The sequence below is a fragment of the Lemur catta genome, chromosome 2, assembly GCF_020740605.2.
Source record: "Lemur catta isolate mLemCat1 chromosome 2, mLemCat1.pri, whole genome shotgun sequence".
Lineage (NCBI taxonomy): Eukaryota > Metazoa > Chordata > Mammalia > Primates > Lemuridae > Lemur > Lemur catta.
The window spans coordinates 128,153,456-128,171,426 of record NC_059129.1 but is presented as its reverse complement, the minus strand read 5'-3'; the positions used below and the strand labels follow the sequence as shown (position 1 = coordinate 128,171,426).

General features: G+C 37.7%; 1 protein-coding gene across 6 annotated transcripts in view; it reads right to left on the bottom strand.

The window, feature by feature from the left end:
* Nucleotides 1–17,971, bottom strand: part of AIG1 (androgen induced 1) — a 228,684-nt gene that overhangs the window by 172,036 nt on the left and 38,677 nt on the right. For all 6 annotated transcript variants that reach the window (XM_045544481.1, XM_045544485.1, XM_045544482.1 and 3 more), the window contains one exon: nt 8,638–8,793. In XM_045544481.1, coding sequence (XP_045400437.1) covers nt 8,638–8,793 — 156 coding nt within the window. The remainder of the gene's footprint in view (nt 1–8,637; nt 8,794–17,971) is intronic.

Here is a 17,971-nt window from a genome sequence, read left to right as displayed (position 1 = left end):
TTTCCTCAAACTGGCTGTCCTTGTTCTTTGTTCGGCTGCAGGGACAAGTACTGAACTTTTGGTAACACTATGTGTAAATCAGGTACTGACTGAGCCCACCTAAGTACAGACCTAACCTAAATGGACACTCTCTAGAAGGAAACTTCCAGAAGATGTGCTCTTCAGAGGAGCTTAGAAGCCAGTGAGCTGGGTTGGCAGGGCTACTTATGAACCGGGACTACTCTTTCCCTCTCCTCACCATCTCCTGTCTCCACATCTCCCCACCTTCCCACCTGAGCTTGAGTCACACTCCCTACAGTCAGAATCATGCCTCAAGCTTTGTTCCCAAAGAGGGTTAGAAAAAGGCATGGTGAATGAAATTCCTATCCAGGACTGGCTATTTGTGGTAAAATAAGCAAATCATTAGCATGGTAATCACATGGGAACAATGAAAAGTTAATAAATTTTGTGTAGGTGGAAAGTCCACTAGTTCCTTTCCTTCCTTGGGGGGAAATTACTTTTTATATTAGCTGATGTAACACAGCACACTTTGATCCAGATAAAGCAGGTAAGAGTTACCTCAAACCACCCACGGAGACTGTAGTAATTTCAGGAACACCCACACAGCAAATCATTGTTTCTTTTTCTACACAGAGAGATGGTTGGGGTGGAGGGATGTGGTAAAAGGAAAGAGAGAGAGGGAGAGGGAGGGACGGGGGGCAGAGAGAGAAAGACGGGGGGGGGGGGAGAAAGAGAGAGAGAGAGAGAGCAGGAGGAGAGATGGGGGTGGATGGGAGCAAGGGGAGGGAGGGAGAGATGCAGAGAAAGAAGAAAAATGAATAACATTTCTTTTTTCTTTTTTTCCTTTCTTTTTTTTTTTTTTTAAATCAACAATATTGCATCTTGTCCCTGGTCCCCAAACCAAGCACATATATAAGATCCTGTTTTGGGGGTCATATTGTTGAGGACAGGAATCATATGTCTATTCTATAATATGCACACATTATTAATGTTACTGAAGATCAAGTCTACTTTTTCTTGATCTCAAGACCAAATACATATTTTACTTCTGAATATAAATATGGGAAAAAGAGATCTTCATTTTCTGAGATATTTTGGTGATCTTTTTGCCAGAGAGAGCAGGAACTCTGAAATGATCTGCAGGGCATGATAATTGTCTATAATTTGGGGGTGGGTGTTGAAGGAAGCTTTTACTTGTTGAACTCGGTTGTCTGCATCTCTGATTTGGTGGTCTAAAGCAAGGGCCACCTCTGACAAATTCTGTACAGATTTCAGAAACTAAACATGAGCCATGTAGTCAGTTGTGTAAAAAATCTGTAAAAAATCTGACTTTCTTTGAAAAGGACTTCTTCAAATGACAGATTTAGATAGTTGTTTACAACACTGGTGAACATGTACTAAAAATGGTATTGGTAGAGAATGAACAGAAAATACGCCTTTCTTGGCTACAAAAGAAAACATCAGCTTTAGTTGATCTCATTGATTAGTCTCATCAGCTTTACTGTATGTATTTTTCACATTGACATACATAAAAAATAAATTACCTAAAATGCTATTAGTTTTTAGCAACATTTTATTATCATTCTTGAAATTTGTTACTTAAAGTATTTCTTGAAAGTCCTGGTTTTTGTTTGGGTAGCAATGTGCCCAGCCCCTAAAGATAAATCATCCTCAGTCTAAGCCCTCATGGTAACCTCATTTCCTTCTGCTTCTACTTGCTTTCTCGACCTCCCATCAGCTGGTTCTAGCCATGTGATGGTTCTAACTAATGAGAACTAAAAGAAAATCTGCAGGTGCAGCTTCTAGGAATGATGTGTTTGCCTGATGAAGAGACAGACACTTGGGGAGGGCTCCCTAAAGAGCATCTTTCTCTTCTTTCTTTGAACACAGTCACAAGGGATGCAATGCTTGGTGCTTCATCAACCCTTTTAAGAGCTTAGGTGGCAAGTTCAAGGGCAAAAAGGTGATACTCTGAAGATGGAAGAGTAGAAAATATAATAGGAAATGCCCAAGTCTGAAAACCACCCAGAAACTACCTCTCTACAAGCTTCTTGTTTTGTGAGATGTTAAATATCTTTATTGCTTAAGCCACGGTTGGATGGATTACACTCAACTAATACTGAATTATTTACACGTTGCTCCCGATGCCTGGGATACAGCAGTAAATGGAACACACAACCTCCCTGGCCCCATGGAGTATGAACCAAGTCAGAGAAGACAGACACTGCACAAATAAAAGAATCAACATATCATGTGTCAGGTAGTGCTAATCATATGGAGAAAATAAAACAAGGTAAGAAAATAGAGAATGAGGGGAGGCTAATTTACCTAGACCAGTCGCAGCAGCTCTACTGGGATTATCTGAACAGAGGCTCAAATGAAGAGAAAATGTGAGCCAGGTGGATATCTGGGGGTATTCTGCTACTTGCAGCTGAAAGCATCATTAACCTATACATCCAGTAAGTTCTTAGTCATTCTTTATAACAGAGCTCAGGTATCATCATTTCTAAGAAGACTTCCAGGACCTCCCACCCACTAAAATTAATCCTATTTGGGGTTACTTCTCTGGACTTTAGACACAAGTATTGTTACACTCATCATGCCCTATTTTAATTTACTTGTTAATACAGCTTACAAAGTCACCCTTCCTAGACTGTGAAACCCATGAGGGACAAGGTCAATTCTTAGCCAGCACTATCCTGGCTCCTAGCACTCAGAACTTGCTACACAGTAGGCTCCCAGAACCCACAAATAATTATCGATTTGGCTAGACATCTATCCTTTGAATAGTCTGGATATAAATGTGTGATTTTCCCCATAATGTGTTCTAAAGCGGGCACCTACAGTAAAATTTTATTAAAGTGTGATTATTTGTTATGTTTAAAAAATCTGTTTTGCAAGCATCAAGAATGAGTTGGCACAAACTCATTCTTTGACTTAGCATGAACGTGTACAAATGAAACAGGTCAGGTAGGCAGAAAAGCTTTGGTTCTCATTTAGGAGAGAAAAATATAAAAGATGGCTGAGACGCGACCTGGTTGCCTATCAGGTCTATCTATCTAGTCATATTATGTCCTTAGTCTTTTGAAAAGGCTATTAAAAAATTGTTAGACCACTCATGTAGGTTAAGGAATTACAGTTTCTGAGCCTTTCTCCTGGGAAAGAGAAAATATGGCTCTTTTTCCTTACCGATCTGGAATGAATCCTCATCTGTGAACCTTCCTTCCCTCTTAGGCAACCCAGTTCACTTCAACACTGCCCTCTTAGGCAACGTTCCTCATTTCAGTGCGGAGGGCAATCATTGGATTGATTCCACCAGAAGTGAACTGGGTTTTACCATAAAATATAACCTAGCTGCTATTGTATTTTTAACTTCACAGAAGAAAAGAAAGGAAAAGGGCATTTAAAGAAACTTAAAACATCAGCTAAGGCTTAAAGAAAATAGAAGAGAGTTTGACTTCAGGTACCCGTAAAAATTTAATAAAGAGAGGATCAGCGGATATTAAGTGTATTTTTATGTTAAATCCAGTGTTTTTAGAATAAAGTAAACAACGTACTTTAAAAAAATTCTCCTTAATATCAAAAGAGAAGGAAAGGCATTTGCTTTTATTTACAATCTCAAATAGAATTAAATTTCCTTCCTTTATGTGTTACATTGATAGAAATTAATACTGGTCAATAATATTAATTAATATGCTTGTTTTCCATTTAAGCCAATCTCTTTCATTTAAAAATTAGTAATGAAAATATTGTTTTTTAAATTGTAGGGGTATGACAATCTAAATTTATATGCATCTCAAAATTTTTCCTGAAGATAGCTTAGAATTAGCTAGCATGTCAATAAATGGAGACTTTTGGGAATCACTTTTTGAAAACAATTGTAATTGTTTTGAGATTTTAAATTCCATTTTCCATACATTTCCTAAGGAAGCAGGTATTAGTACCATATAGTCCCCATTACAAGTAAACACAAGTTTTAAAGGATTCTAGAATAGGTTGGTACATATAAAATCTTCTCCAAGTCTTTATGAGACATGATTATAACACCAGAAATGATTATTTAACAAATAGCTTTGAGACTAAAATCAGATACAAAGGCCAAATTCCAGAAAAGTTTATATAGGCATGTGCTAGTTAGATCCTGACACCCACCCTGGGTGAAAACAGATCCAAACCTCTAGGGCCTCCTCAGGCCACTCAGAGAGGGACATCTTCATCTTCACACTGGGATGTGCCCGGGCAGCACCTGGGCTAGAGCAACAAAGCAATACCAGGACAGAAGTGTACCGGGGAGGTGATGAGGTTTGATTACGTCCATTATTCAAGCTGAGCAGTGACAAATGAATAGGATATATAGACCTGAATTAATAAAAAATATATAATTGTTCTTTTTCATTAAAAGGCTAATGTGGATAGCAGTTGGAAATACACAGTTTCTGAGAGGGACACTTTCATACTCATCAGATTCTTTTTTTTTTTTAGGTTAAAAGCCTAAGCCTAGTGTCTTAACTATAATGGTATCTGCCAGCACCAAAGTCAACAAACTCACAGGAGACAAAAGACATTCTTGGTTTGATTGCTCCTAATAAACTTCAGTGCTTCCAGACCACATAATGTCATAGAATTATTTGTAATGCTTCTTTAAAAGGGTGACAGGGTTCAGAAATAAACTACACATGGTAAGAAGAGCCTCCCATGGGTTATCCCTGCAAAATGAGTTGCAAGGCTTTGGGAGTGGTGGTGGTTTCCGGCCATTAGCGTTACTAATCAAGGCCAGCTTTGCATTTATGGGAATCTACACGAATCAGGATGATACATGCCATGCTCACTCCAGCAACGCTGTCTGATTTCTTCAAGGTTACACTGAAACAAAACTTCACCCCAATTATCTTTGATTGTAATGTTTCATTATTTTTGTATATCCTTGAGATAAAGAGACACCATGAAGTAGTTGCATTAGGTTCATGGGTCAGTCACAAAATGATATTTAGTGCTTCATCCTCGCACAAAGCAATTACTGTCAACTCTCAATTAACCTCGTTACTGGAGGAAGCATTAGTGTAGAAAATGCAAATCCTAGATAATCCACCCGTGACTCTCTTGCAGCCACAGTTGCAGTTGGAGTGAGAGAGACAGAGAAAGAGAGGGCAAGCTAATGGGAGCACCAGGAGAAGCTCAGGGGCCAAGAGGTCTCTTCAGGAAAACTTGAGCAGAGGTGATAAATTCAGCTGCGGCTCTTGGCTCCCTTTTCATACCCAGCCATTGCCAGTTTGCCTGCACCATGAAGCAAAAAGTACCATTGCTTTCCCAGTAAACTTCTGACTGACAAACAAAAGTGTGAGGCAGAAGAAGCCAGTAGATAGCAGCAAGGGACACACTCTGCAAGGTTGGCAGTCCCCAGCAGTCAGGGTGGCAGAGCCCGACTGGCCTCAGGAGACCACAGGGGCTTCAGAGCCCAGCTCTGCACTTTCCACCTGAGGATGCTCGAGCCATGCCCAGTACTCCCCTGGCACAGGGAGGGTGCTTGGGTGTTTTGCCATTTATGATTTTGACTGCATCAAGCAAAATGGTAAAGGATGTTTACTTACAAATGTTATCATTAATCATTTGCACACATGACAAGCATTTCTATGCTTCAGAGTCCTACAGGTATAATAATAAAACTCTTATATTATTGCCTTTCCACCCGTCTGCTGTAATCAGCTTTCCAGGCTGGGCATCTCCCTTCCAGGCCAGGAGCCGCAAGAAGAGTAAAAATGAGGCCTCTTCAAGTGATTCCTCCGGGCATTGCTCCAGGGAAGGTTCCTGTTTTACTAAGGAAGAAAGTCTTAAGTTATAAGAAATAAAACTACAGTGGGATTCTAGACCCTTTTGAGCTGCTGGGGAAAATGGAGAAAGGTACAGAAGGGACAGGGGGAGATCTCTGAAGTGACAGCAAAGACATAGGCACACTGGAAAGGAAAGTTGGGAAATAACCTTAAAGAAAGAAAGGTGAAAAATCACAAAACGTTTGATGAAGAAAAAATTGGGGGTTAAAATGCTCACACAGAGGCATGTTTGCATCCTCTGTAAATGTGACTTTGCAATAAAATTAATGGGGTCTGGTGAGAAGCCATTAATCAGGGTTTTTTGGTTTTTTGGTTTTTTTTTGCCTCAAAATGAATTTCTGTGTATTAGAATGAGAAACATGGTGGGGGAAATTGGGTAAATATAATAGATACAAAAAGTCAAATGATAGAATAAGATAGAAACAGGAGAAACAGTGGAAAACATAAAGTGATTTCTAGAGAATATTGACCAAGATTCTTCTTAATATATATGGGGGGAAGAAATGCAACTTTCTTTGAAAGTAACTTCAAAAAGTTCACGAAAAATAATAGGCTAGTGACTCTAAAAGGGAAAGTGACTCACAATAACTGGGAAGATTATGAAAATGGAAATAGTTGACTACAAAATATTAGTGGGCAAGAAAAAATGAGTTAGAGAAATCAGCGGGTTGCACATCTCTGATTCCTCATTTCTTCTGTGAATTTAAAGAGCACTGATCACCTCGTACCAGGTGAATGTGAGGCCCCCAGAGCGGTGCTAAGGGCCAGTCCCGCTGTCAGAGCTCATCAACCAGGGCCGGTGCACACCCATGCCATGAAAGTATGAGGCTGTGACTTCAGGTTAAAAGGGGGCTGGCTGGGGATGAAAGGTACTTTTATTCTTCTCTCTTCTTCCATAACATAGGCAAAACAACAAAAATAGTGAAATATGGAGGAAAATATCAGATGTGACAAAAACAAATAAGCAAACAAAAAGGCCATCGCTCATTTGCTAACCATGAAGCATACATGGGCTAAATTCAGGAAGGACACTGGAAGTTGACAAATGCCTCAGGTCTCAAGCAGGTGCAAAACATTTCCCCCAAAGGATGTCAAAAAATACCTAAAAGGCATGTGCAATGAGTCTTTAAGGAGGGTGGCAAGATTTACAACATAATTGGAATTTCCATGTAGGGACACAATTTGACACCACATAACAGGAAAGGTAGAGCTAAGAAAAAACATGCTAATCTTGTATTCCTATTTACTTTTTTTTTCTTTTACTGCATTTCTATTGTATTCTTTCTAGTTAATATGTACTTCCAGAGGCAATGATGCTCCTATAGAAACTGTAAGGGAGTATGCGGTAAAAAAAAATTATACACACACATAGACTTAGCTTTTCTAGATAATTCTTTTATGCAGAAAGTATATCTTTACACTTCATGCAATGGGAATTTTTTTTTTAGATGACTATTCTGATAGAACAAGTGTTTGAATTGTATAAGGCAAGTCCAAAGAAGGAAATATTAAATGATATGTAAAGCATTTAACTCTGTTATGTTAATCAACAGAATTTGAGAGATTTGCTAGATGGCTTCAATCTGAGCACCCATTTACTTAGGTTTTCAGAAGACAAGGATGAAGGAATGAGAAGAGAATCGTGACCAGATTATAATGCTCCCCTGGCCCTCTGTTGCTCTCTAGAGCTAAGGGCTATTTCACCCAAGAAAACACAACTCAGCACACAGAAAAAGCAATTCGGTGACAATCTGGGTCTTAAGAGCAGCATGTAGGGGCCTCTGCCACCTCCAGACCTGGCAAAGGGTCACTGGAAGGATTTATGAACAACTTTCTGACTCTTCCTACAATGGACCTTGGACTTGGCTTATGTGTTAGCCCACATCACTGAGGCTTCTGTTTTTTCCAGAAATCAGCTGGCAAACGAAAGGTGTAAATTTGAATTAAGTAACACACTCTTACTTATCCTCACAATTTGAGATAGACAAGAGTTCTCTCATCCTTCTCCTGGCTACACACAGTTTAAAATCTACAGAGTCTCAGAGGGCCTTTAAAGGAACATGGTTTATATGCAGACGATGGAAAATTAACAGACTTGTGAAGGAAGTTGAGCTATGGAGGGAATGTAACTGAAAACAACAAAAATCAATGAAGCCAGAACAGACCTAAACATTAAGCGGCATTTACTTAAGTGATATGAGCTAATGGCACAGCTGGGTAAGTGAAGAAGCATGAGGTAATACTGATTTCCTCTCTCAAGTTCAACACTACTAGAATGGTCCATTTAAGGACCATACATTTCAAGTTTGGGCTGCTTAAGAAACAGTTATGGGCTGAACTGTGTCCCCCACAAAGTTCATATGCAGAAGTGCTAACCCCTAGAACCTCAGAATGTGATTGTACTTAAAGACAGGTTCTTTAAAGAGGTAATTAAGGTTAAATGAGGTCATAAGGGTGGGGCTCTAATCCCACAGGACTGGTAACCGTGTAAGAAGGGGAAGTGACACCAGAGGCACACTGGCACAGAGACAAGGCCGCGTGAAGACTTAAGGAGAAGGTGCCCATCTGCAAGCCAAGGGGAGGGGACTCAGAAGAAAACAACTCTGCTGACACCTTGATCTTGGACTTCCAGTCTCCAGAACTGTGAGAAAATACACTTCTGCTATTTAAGCCACCCAGTGTATGGTACTGGCAGCACTAGCAAACTAATCCAGAAACCTCCTATAATGAGGCCTTTTTTTTTCTCTTAGAAGTCTGAAATAAAACCCAACATTTTTCTGTGGCTAAATACATTCTATATCATACTCACAATCCCCACGGGAAAGGCCAACACAGCTAACATCCAGTCGCGCAGAGAGATGAGCTTCTTGAGTTGCCTCTCTTGCTCTTGGTTCCCACTTCCTCTGGTCAGAAGACTGGAAAGATCCGTCAGCACGCAGATGCCAAAAAAGACAGCCTGGATAACCTGTGTGGAGACAACAGCCGGCATCAGTCAGTAAGATCTGCAGAGATCCAAGCTGTGCAACAGCAAAAGCACTGCACGTTTGCAGCACGGCACATGGTAAGAAAGGACCAGCAGCACATTTAAAGAGCTGGCCCCACAAATAGAAAAGAGTAAGACATTTGCAACTTGCTGTTATAGGTGAGAAAATTCATCTTGAAAACACTACTTCCAATTTCACTCACCTCAGGACAAGTGCAAAACATGCATGCACACACATGTCTAAATAGGCCCAGGAGAAAGCAATATCAGTTATCAAACTAGCATGTCCATTATTTTAAAGCATCATGTCTGGTTATATTCACCAGTGAGGTTTGCTAAACATCTAAGAAGTGAAAACAAAAGGGTGAGGGTAGTCTGAAAAACAAACAAGACAATGCAGTCCGAATGTGAAGAAACCTTTCCTAGGCTTTAATCTCTTTAAGAGTTAGACATTTTCCCACCAAAGGAAATGGTAGAAGGCTGGTCCTCAAGTCATAAAGAAATCAATTCAACAAAATAGTCAAGACTCTGATGCAGAGTAATTTTCTATTGAACCAAATGACCTCCTCCTTGGTTTTCAATATTTATGAAATAAAACCTTTCCAAAATAATATGAACATAGATACCTACACCATTTTGCCCAAAAAGACTACTGGTTGTACCTTCCCAAATCTATTACAAATTGAATCACTGACATCACCTATGATTTCCTTGGACTATCACAGGAGGAGAACAGTGCAGGCAGAATACTCCAATACAGCTCAGCAAATGATAATTCAAATTATGGAAAGGGCAGAAAATGTACCTCTGGGCTCAAAGTCATACCCACTTAGCATCAAGGACAGATTCAGGGGGGATTTTACGGCTTCTACTGGAAATAATTCACTGATGATATATTTGTAAAAGATACAATTTTACTCATTACCTCTTTAGAAAACATAACAAGCATTTTTGGGGAAGTTTCCACATTGGCAGTGGAAAGAGTCTGAGAACTCTGTGGATAGGTTACTCACAAGGGAAGAAAGATCGTAAAAAGTACATGGTTCCATCCCTTAGCAGAGCACTAGAACGCTTGAATTGTTAACTTAGACTTTTTTGGAGTTCCTCAAATCTTGCTATTATTAGTCAGTCTTAGTTAGAATAATGTTCTATTGTTTCCTCCTAACTTAGCCTGTCTTTAGCATCAATGACTTAAGGTTTACTGTCATTCTTTCTACAGCCAGAAAAACCAGAGTGGGAGAAGCTGAGAGACTGCCACAACTGAGAATGACACATTAAAAGTGTTGGCAAGAATCATATTTTGATAACCAGAAATAAATGACTCAGGGAATATTTCATACTTTGGAAAATTTTCTATATCGTATCTTAGAACTTCAGATGCTTGGATCTCTATGTCAGCCGTAATAGAGTTTGAGAAACTGGAGTGATCATACCAAGGAATAATAATCTCCATGCCAATCTGGCCAGTGAACATATTAAAGGTGTCCTACGTGACCAATAACCAGAGAAATGCAAGTTGAGACCACAGTGAAATAGCATTTCTCACCAGTATAATTATTTACAATTTAATTCTGACAATATTAAGTGATATAAAGATGTAGAACAACCTGAAAGCTTATGGTGGGAATGCAAATCTGGACAACCACTTTGAAGAACAATTGATGACATCTACACATGCTCCTCGACTTACAATGGAGTTATGTCCAGATAAACCCATTGCAAATTGAAAACATCACAAGTCAAAAATGCATTTAATACACTGAACATACCAAACTTGATAGCTTAGCCCAGGCTACCTAAAATGTGCCTAGAACACTTATGTTAGCCTACAATTGGGCAAAATCAACTAACACAAAGCCTATTTTATAATAAAGTGTTTATATCATGTAAACTATTGAATATTGCACTGAAAGCAAAGAACAGAATGACTGTATGGGTACTTAAAGTATGGTTTCTACTGAATGCATATTGCTTTCACACCATCGTAGTTGAAAGACCTTAAGTCAAACCATTGTAAGTTGTGGGTGGCCTGTAGTAATTTAAAAATGCATATACTTTATTTGCTTAGTGACTTAACTATAAAGGGTATTCCCTACAGAAACTCATATATGTGTTGTGGGTGCTGGGCTAGAAGAAAGGATGGATGGATGGAAAGAATGTGAGCAGACCGAATGAAGGGACAGGCGAAAATGCCTACCCAAAGCTGCTTGTCTGCTGTGTGCAAAGGTCAGCTGAAAACAGATGACGTGTACGGATGTTGTTAAAGAAGTTAGCAAACAGCCCAGACCTTTGTCCTCCAGCTAAGTTCTTTGTTCTGAGAATTATTAGCTGATATGTACACATCTTGTTTCTTACCTGCGAAGAGCTATGCTTGCTTAAGTTTCCGCATCCTTGTTTACTCCTTGACTTCTTAAACGTATCCGTGGTAGTAAATACAAGAAAGACCTTAGCTGAGGAGGCCATTTTCACCTTTAGACTTTTGTCTCTCCTCTTCTTTCTAAACAGTATGTGTTCCTTCACCGCTGAACCTTGGAGCGAAAACCTGCCACTACACGTGAATACTAGTCACATCTACTGAAAATTCATTTCAGCATCCGTGGCTTAAAAAAAGTTGAAACAATCTATATGTTTCTTAATAGTTGGCTGTATAAATAATTGTGCTATATTCATACAATGGAACTGTAAGCACATATATAATTTTAACTTTCACAACAAAGCATTAAACCAAAAAAAGAAAACCAGAAAAGAATGGTATTTTTGACATCATTAAAATAAATTTCAAAAAATGCAAAGATAAATTTAAGAATGTAGGTATATAAAGTAAAATATGAAGAAATGCACAGGAATTAATAATACTGCTTGCAGGTACCTCTGGAGAGAGACTGGGGGAAGGACACAAGGGCCTCAACTGTATTGATACTATTTTAATTCTTAAGTTGGTTATGGGCATATTAAAGTTTACAGTATTATTCTCTCTGTACTTCATTAATATGAAATATTTCCAAATAACTTAATAAAAGTTTAAAAAGAGTAGTTTTTATACTTTTGGGATATATAATAGTTAGTCTCTTTCAAATCTTTTCCTTCCAAACCAGTATCCCCTAGTTTTAAAGACCGGCTAATAACAGTAGTAATTGGTAAGCTCAAGAAGCCTAGTGATTGCATTATATGTAAAAATTCTGCAGGATTTTTATTTATAGGCAAAGGAAATAGAATATTGGTAATGATGAAGCACAAATACCTGGACACTGTTGATTTGTTTATTCAGTCTGGGAAACAAGTAAACTTGAGGGTGGATATGCCCAAGAAAGAAAGTTCTAGTTAAAGCTATTGTAATACCTTCCAAAGCAACTGAATTGACTACCACTGTTCACTTAAAAACTCTATAGTATAGTAACTGGTACCAGACTTGCCTTTCCACTACAACTAGATATTTGGACTAAATATATGAGTCAACTTTTTCAGATATTAGACTTTTTATTCTGTAATCAGCCAAAGAAATCTCTTTTTTTAAAGAGCTCATCAGATGAAGTCAGGCCCATCTTAGATAACCTTCCTTTTGCCATATAAAGTAATGTAATCACAGGAACGATCACATTCAGAGGTTCTTCCCAAACTTAATGGGAGGCAACTATACAAAGGTGAGTGTCTTTGGGGGTCATCATAAAATTCTACCTACCATAAGAGGTAGGCTAAACAATTCCCAGAGCTCACTCAGGGTAGGGAGGTTTAGCAAGGGCGGTTTTCAAGTTCTGACCAAAGAGAGGCCTTGTTAACTACAACAGGCATTCAATAGAGACCCAGGAAGTTTCATGACTAAATAGTGGCACTAAAATAGCCCTGCAGTAAAGGGTAATACAGACCCACCCCAACAATACTTAAAAACAAGACTAAAAAAAAAAAAAAAATCAAGCTGATCTACAAGTAATTTAAATGCTTACAAAATCAAAATTCTACATTCTTTAAAGGAAAACAACAAAATCCAGGCATTTAGAAACACAGCATACAATGTCCACCATCCAATAAAAAATTATTAAACTTGCTAAGAAGTAGGAAAATATCCTTAACCAAGAGAAAACCATTCAATTAAACAGATTCAGAAATCACAGAAATATTAGAATTAGCAGTTATTTGTTAAATAACTAAATTAAATAAGTTCAAAAAGTTAAAGAAAGATGAAAATAATGAGAGAAATAATACATTAAAAAGAACTAAACTAAACATTTAAAAGTTAAAAATACATTATCTGAATTAAAAAAGTCACTATATTGGAAAATAGCAGATTAGACCATCAAAGAAAAAGATTAAAAACTGAATATGTGACAAAGAAACTTTCCAAAATTAATCATAGGAAGAAAATAGATTTTAAAAATTAACAGAACTTCATTGAACTGTGGAAATATATCAAGCAGTCTTATATATGTGTATTTGAGCCCCAAAGGAAAGTGGGGTGGCTAGGTAGAAAAAATATTTGAAGAAATAATAGCTGAAGGTTTTCCAAATTTTCTGAAAACTGTAAGCCTACAGATCCAAGAAGCTCAATAGTGGAATATACACAAAGAAAACCACATCGCAGTACCTTGTAATAAAATTTCTGAAAATCTGTAATGAAGGGAAAATTTTAAAAGCCACTGGAAGAAAAAAGACATATCACATGTACAAAAATAAAGATAAGAATTAACACAGGTTTCTCGTATAAAATAATCCAAGACAGAAAACAATGGAATGACATCTTTAAAGTCACATAAGGGAGAAAAACCTGTCAAAGGTGAAGGACTTTTTCAAATAGAAGCTGACAGAATTCATTGTCAGTAGACTTTCACTACAAGAAATGTTAAAGGAATAAGGAAATGATGCCAATATAATGTCAAATCTATACAAAGCAATGACAATTGCTGAAAAATAGTAAATTGTGGCTTATGTGGATAAACATAAAATATTTTTATTTTTCTAATTTTAAAATTTATCAAAGATAATTGATGATTTAAATAAAAATATAATTATACTGTGAGGTTTTAAGAATATTTAAAACTTGGACAGGCATGGTGATGGTACATGCCTGTAGTCCTAGCTATGTGGGAGGCTGAAGGGGGAGGATACCTTGAGCCCAGAAGTTTGAAGCTGCAGTGAGCTACGACTGAGCTATGACTGGGCCATAAGATGCATGTTATAAACCATAGGTCAACAACAATTTCTCACTTCGCAGTTAAGTCAGAAGCCCAGGTAGGTTACTCTGGGTTCCATGCTCAGGGTACCACAACACCAACATTAATGTGTTGGCCAAGCTGGGCTCTTATTTGAGCCTCAAGGAAAAGATCTAGTTCCAACTCACTGAGATTGTTGGTAGAATCTAGTCCACTGAGACCATAAGACTGAGATTCATGTTTCTTTATTGGCTATTGGCCAGGGTCACTCTCAGCTCCTTGTGTTTGCTCTCCACATGGCCCCTTCCATCTTCAAAGCCAGCAAGAGAATGCTGAATCCTTCTTAAGCTTTGGACCTCTCTGACTTTCCTTTCTGCTTTTCTCAGCTGTCACTGGCATGAAAAAGCTCTCTCTCTTTAAGGCTCATGTGATAAGAGCAGGTCCACCTGGACAGTGTTCCTTTCTTAAGGTCGACTGTGCCAAGTATCATAATATAATCAAAGGAATTATATTCACAGGTTTCCAGGATTAGAGTAGGACACCTTCGGGGGCCATTTTAGAAATTCTATCACAGCTAATAAGCCAATAGTGGAAATAAAATGAAATACTAACAATATTAAATTAATCCAAAAGACATCAGAAACTGTGGAAAAGGAAAAAAGAACAGATGGGACAAAGATAAAACAATAAGATATCAGACTAAAACCCCAAAATGTCTATAATCACATTAAAGATGGTTTAAGCCCTCCAATTAAAAGGTAGAGATTGTCATATTAGATTTAAAAAACCGAAACCAATAAACCAAAACAAGCATGTAATTATAAATATAGTTGATTAAAAGTAAATGAATGCAAACAGTAATCATAAGAAAGCTGAAGTAGCTATGCTAATATCAAAAAGTAGGTTTCTATATAAGAAATATTACCAAAAATAAACATTTTATAATGATAAAATGGTCAATTCATCAAGAAGGCATAACGGTCTTAAATATGTATGCACCTGATATCAGACCTTCAAAATAGAGGAAGAAGATATTGATTTAACACAGTACTAAATTCCTCAAGCAATGTCTTTTATTTAAATAAGTAATACACTGATTCTTGGGAAACATGCTTTTATGAAGATTTAAAAAGAAAGAAATAGGAATAGGAGGAAACCTTAAAATGGAAAAAAAAGGGGGGGAGAACAAAACATCCTATTTTGTGTGAGGAGAAAAATAAAACTATTTCTGTAAATAAGTGTGTAATGATCCAAACACTTCATCAAATTTGTATGATTAACAGTAGGTACAAATGAAGTTTTATATTTTCTGTAGTGGATTCATCTTCTTATCCAATGGTGTCATCTAACACAGCAGAGCACTCACAGTCACCTGGTGGCTACTCTGTCACTCTCTGCAGACCTTAGCTCTTGTCTGTTTGCAACTACAGTGTGGCCCCACCTCACCTGAACTGCTCTGGAAGACTCCCCCAAAGAGAGTACGCGGAGGTCAGAGAAGGGAGGTACCACAAAAAGATTTTCTCCTAGTTTCTACACATAATGAGACAGACAAGGAATTTTTGGGTTTTGTTATTGTTTCTTTAGCTCACATTGATTAATACTCAAAAGATAATCTCTAAAAACTACGAACCTGTCTATTGCTCCTTGGAGAGAAGCATAAACTCACTTTTGGTTATTTGCTTATTTAAGTAGCAGTTTGCCAATACTATTAAGCCACTTTAGAATTCTGCCATTTTATTAGAGTTTGATTTGAGCTGACAGTTAACAAATCCCATTAGAGAGATTTTCTGTGTGTTTTTCTACTGCCTCCATGTATCCTACCATCCACTGCAACTTCAAATTCATTAAATTAACTGTTAAAAGTGTAAAAGTTATAAGAGATGCACAAGTGGATCTTAAGCAGGATTACCTTGAAGTATTATTCAGCCCCAGCCATTCTGCAGAGCTGGCACTTCCAAACCATCAGCTCAGCATGACACACATATACACCATCTGGCTTAGAGTTCTCACCAGGCTGGTTGCTCTTATTATTTTACATCACATGGAGAAATGAAGTGGTCAAATGTATCACATCTCTCCAAGAAATATAAATAGGAATAGGTCAGAATGAAAAAAAAAATTCTCAGGATATTTTGGAGTCACTCAGTGTTTGTTCCTCTGGAATGTTTTCTACTGTTTAATTCCTTCTGCATCTTCCCCCATCTCCTCAACTCTCCCTGTCAGGAAATTATAGCTTATTTACTGAGTCATTTTAGATTTAGAGTTCACTTTCACAAGTATGGAATTGTACCAAATTCCATTCATATATTTATCTTTTTAAAGAAATAACTGGTTTTGATAAAATTAATTTAATATTCTTTTTCTTTTCTTCTCTGGAGTGCACTAAACTATTACAATTCATTAGACTTCCACCATTTATACCTTAACATATATAATATAGCTTATCCAGAATAGGTTTTATTTCATTCCATTGTATCAAGTTCAATATCCTCCACTAAATTTTTAATTGTACTGCAGCTATAATTTATATTTCAAGTTATGCCATTACTTTAATTAGTGTGTAATTTGTACATTTCTACCTAACTGATTGAACTCAGGCAAGACACAAGGATGTACCAAAGTAAGAAGAGCAGCACATTAAGTAAGAAATGGAATTGTTATTTTTATGAATTTTAAAAGACCAGAATACAGCTGTTTTGACCTTTAGGCATAAGATTTTCAGTGACTGGTATCCATGGTATTATACATTATGAGTATGTTATACTTTCATAAAATTAATGAAAGAGCACAATAATATCTGTCTTGTCAATTGTGCATATTTTCAAGTTGATTTTAGACACTGCAGAGAGAAGAAACAAGAAGATGGGACCCTGAGAAAGGTAGGAATGGAAACTGGGGTGACACGGACCATGGAGTGAAGGAAAAGTGGAGAGAACAGATGGGAAGGAGGCAGTGAGATTGATCGGTGTCATGTAGAAAGGCTAGGGGTGTCCCCATATGGGGCTAAGAGCATTAATTAAAGGGGAAATAATAAGGAAGTAATGAAAAATCTACCTAGTCTCTTTTCTAACTAGAGAACATAAAGTATTACACGATGTTTACTAAATATGTATGTAATCCGCAGAATAGATAAATCCATCCTATCTATACATATGATATATACATACATAACATACATGGGGGTGAGAGAATCAGAGAGAGAAATTTCTCATAAGCAGAAAGGTAAGGAATACATTTGGGGAAGTGTTGTGAGCTCAAGACCTTCCTCTATCTCACCTATATCACATATGAGATACTTTAGAGCATAAGAAGTTATTTTGTTTTCAGTTCATATAACTTTCAATGCAGTTCTTGCTGGAAAACAACCTATGGCAGTATTTGTGTTTGGTGAAAACTAAATTTGACTGAAGGGGTGAAATAACTTGTGAAAAGAATATCAGAGCCACAAAATAGCAGTACCATAAAACACTATCTTCAAGGGATTCCCCTCCATTCCACAAATATCTTACTTTTTAATAGTGCGTAATTCCTTCTCCCTGTTATCAAGATCAAGAGTGAATGCCAAGGGTAATTCAGCACCATGAGCCAGTGACTCAGTATGAAATCAAACGAGTGAACTCTGCAAGGATTTCCTTTGCATTTGTTTCCAGCGCCTTCCTTGCCTGAAACATCTGAACATCCTGTAGCAATTCTACAGCCAGGGGAGTCCATCATCAGTTACTTGGCGTTGGTGATCAGTGACATGTTTGAATGCTACTCCACAGAGAAATCAATGCACTGAAAAGGACCACAGGCTCTCTCTGCCTCCCTCATCCACTGAGACTGTGCCCATCAGAGGCACTGCCTGGTGGATTACCCTCTACTACCCTTGGAGGGAATGCGCCTGGCCAGCCAATAAGGACCTCTCACTCTAATGGATGTAACTCTATTTTTGTAAATCTGTCATGTAAGTTACGTGCCTTAAGCCCAAGCTTTTTCAAGGAACGTTCACCACAAACATTTTCGAGGAGATAGAC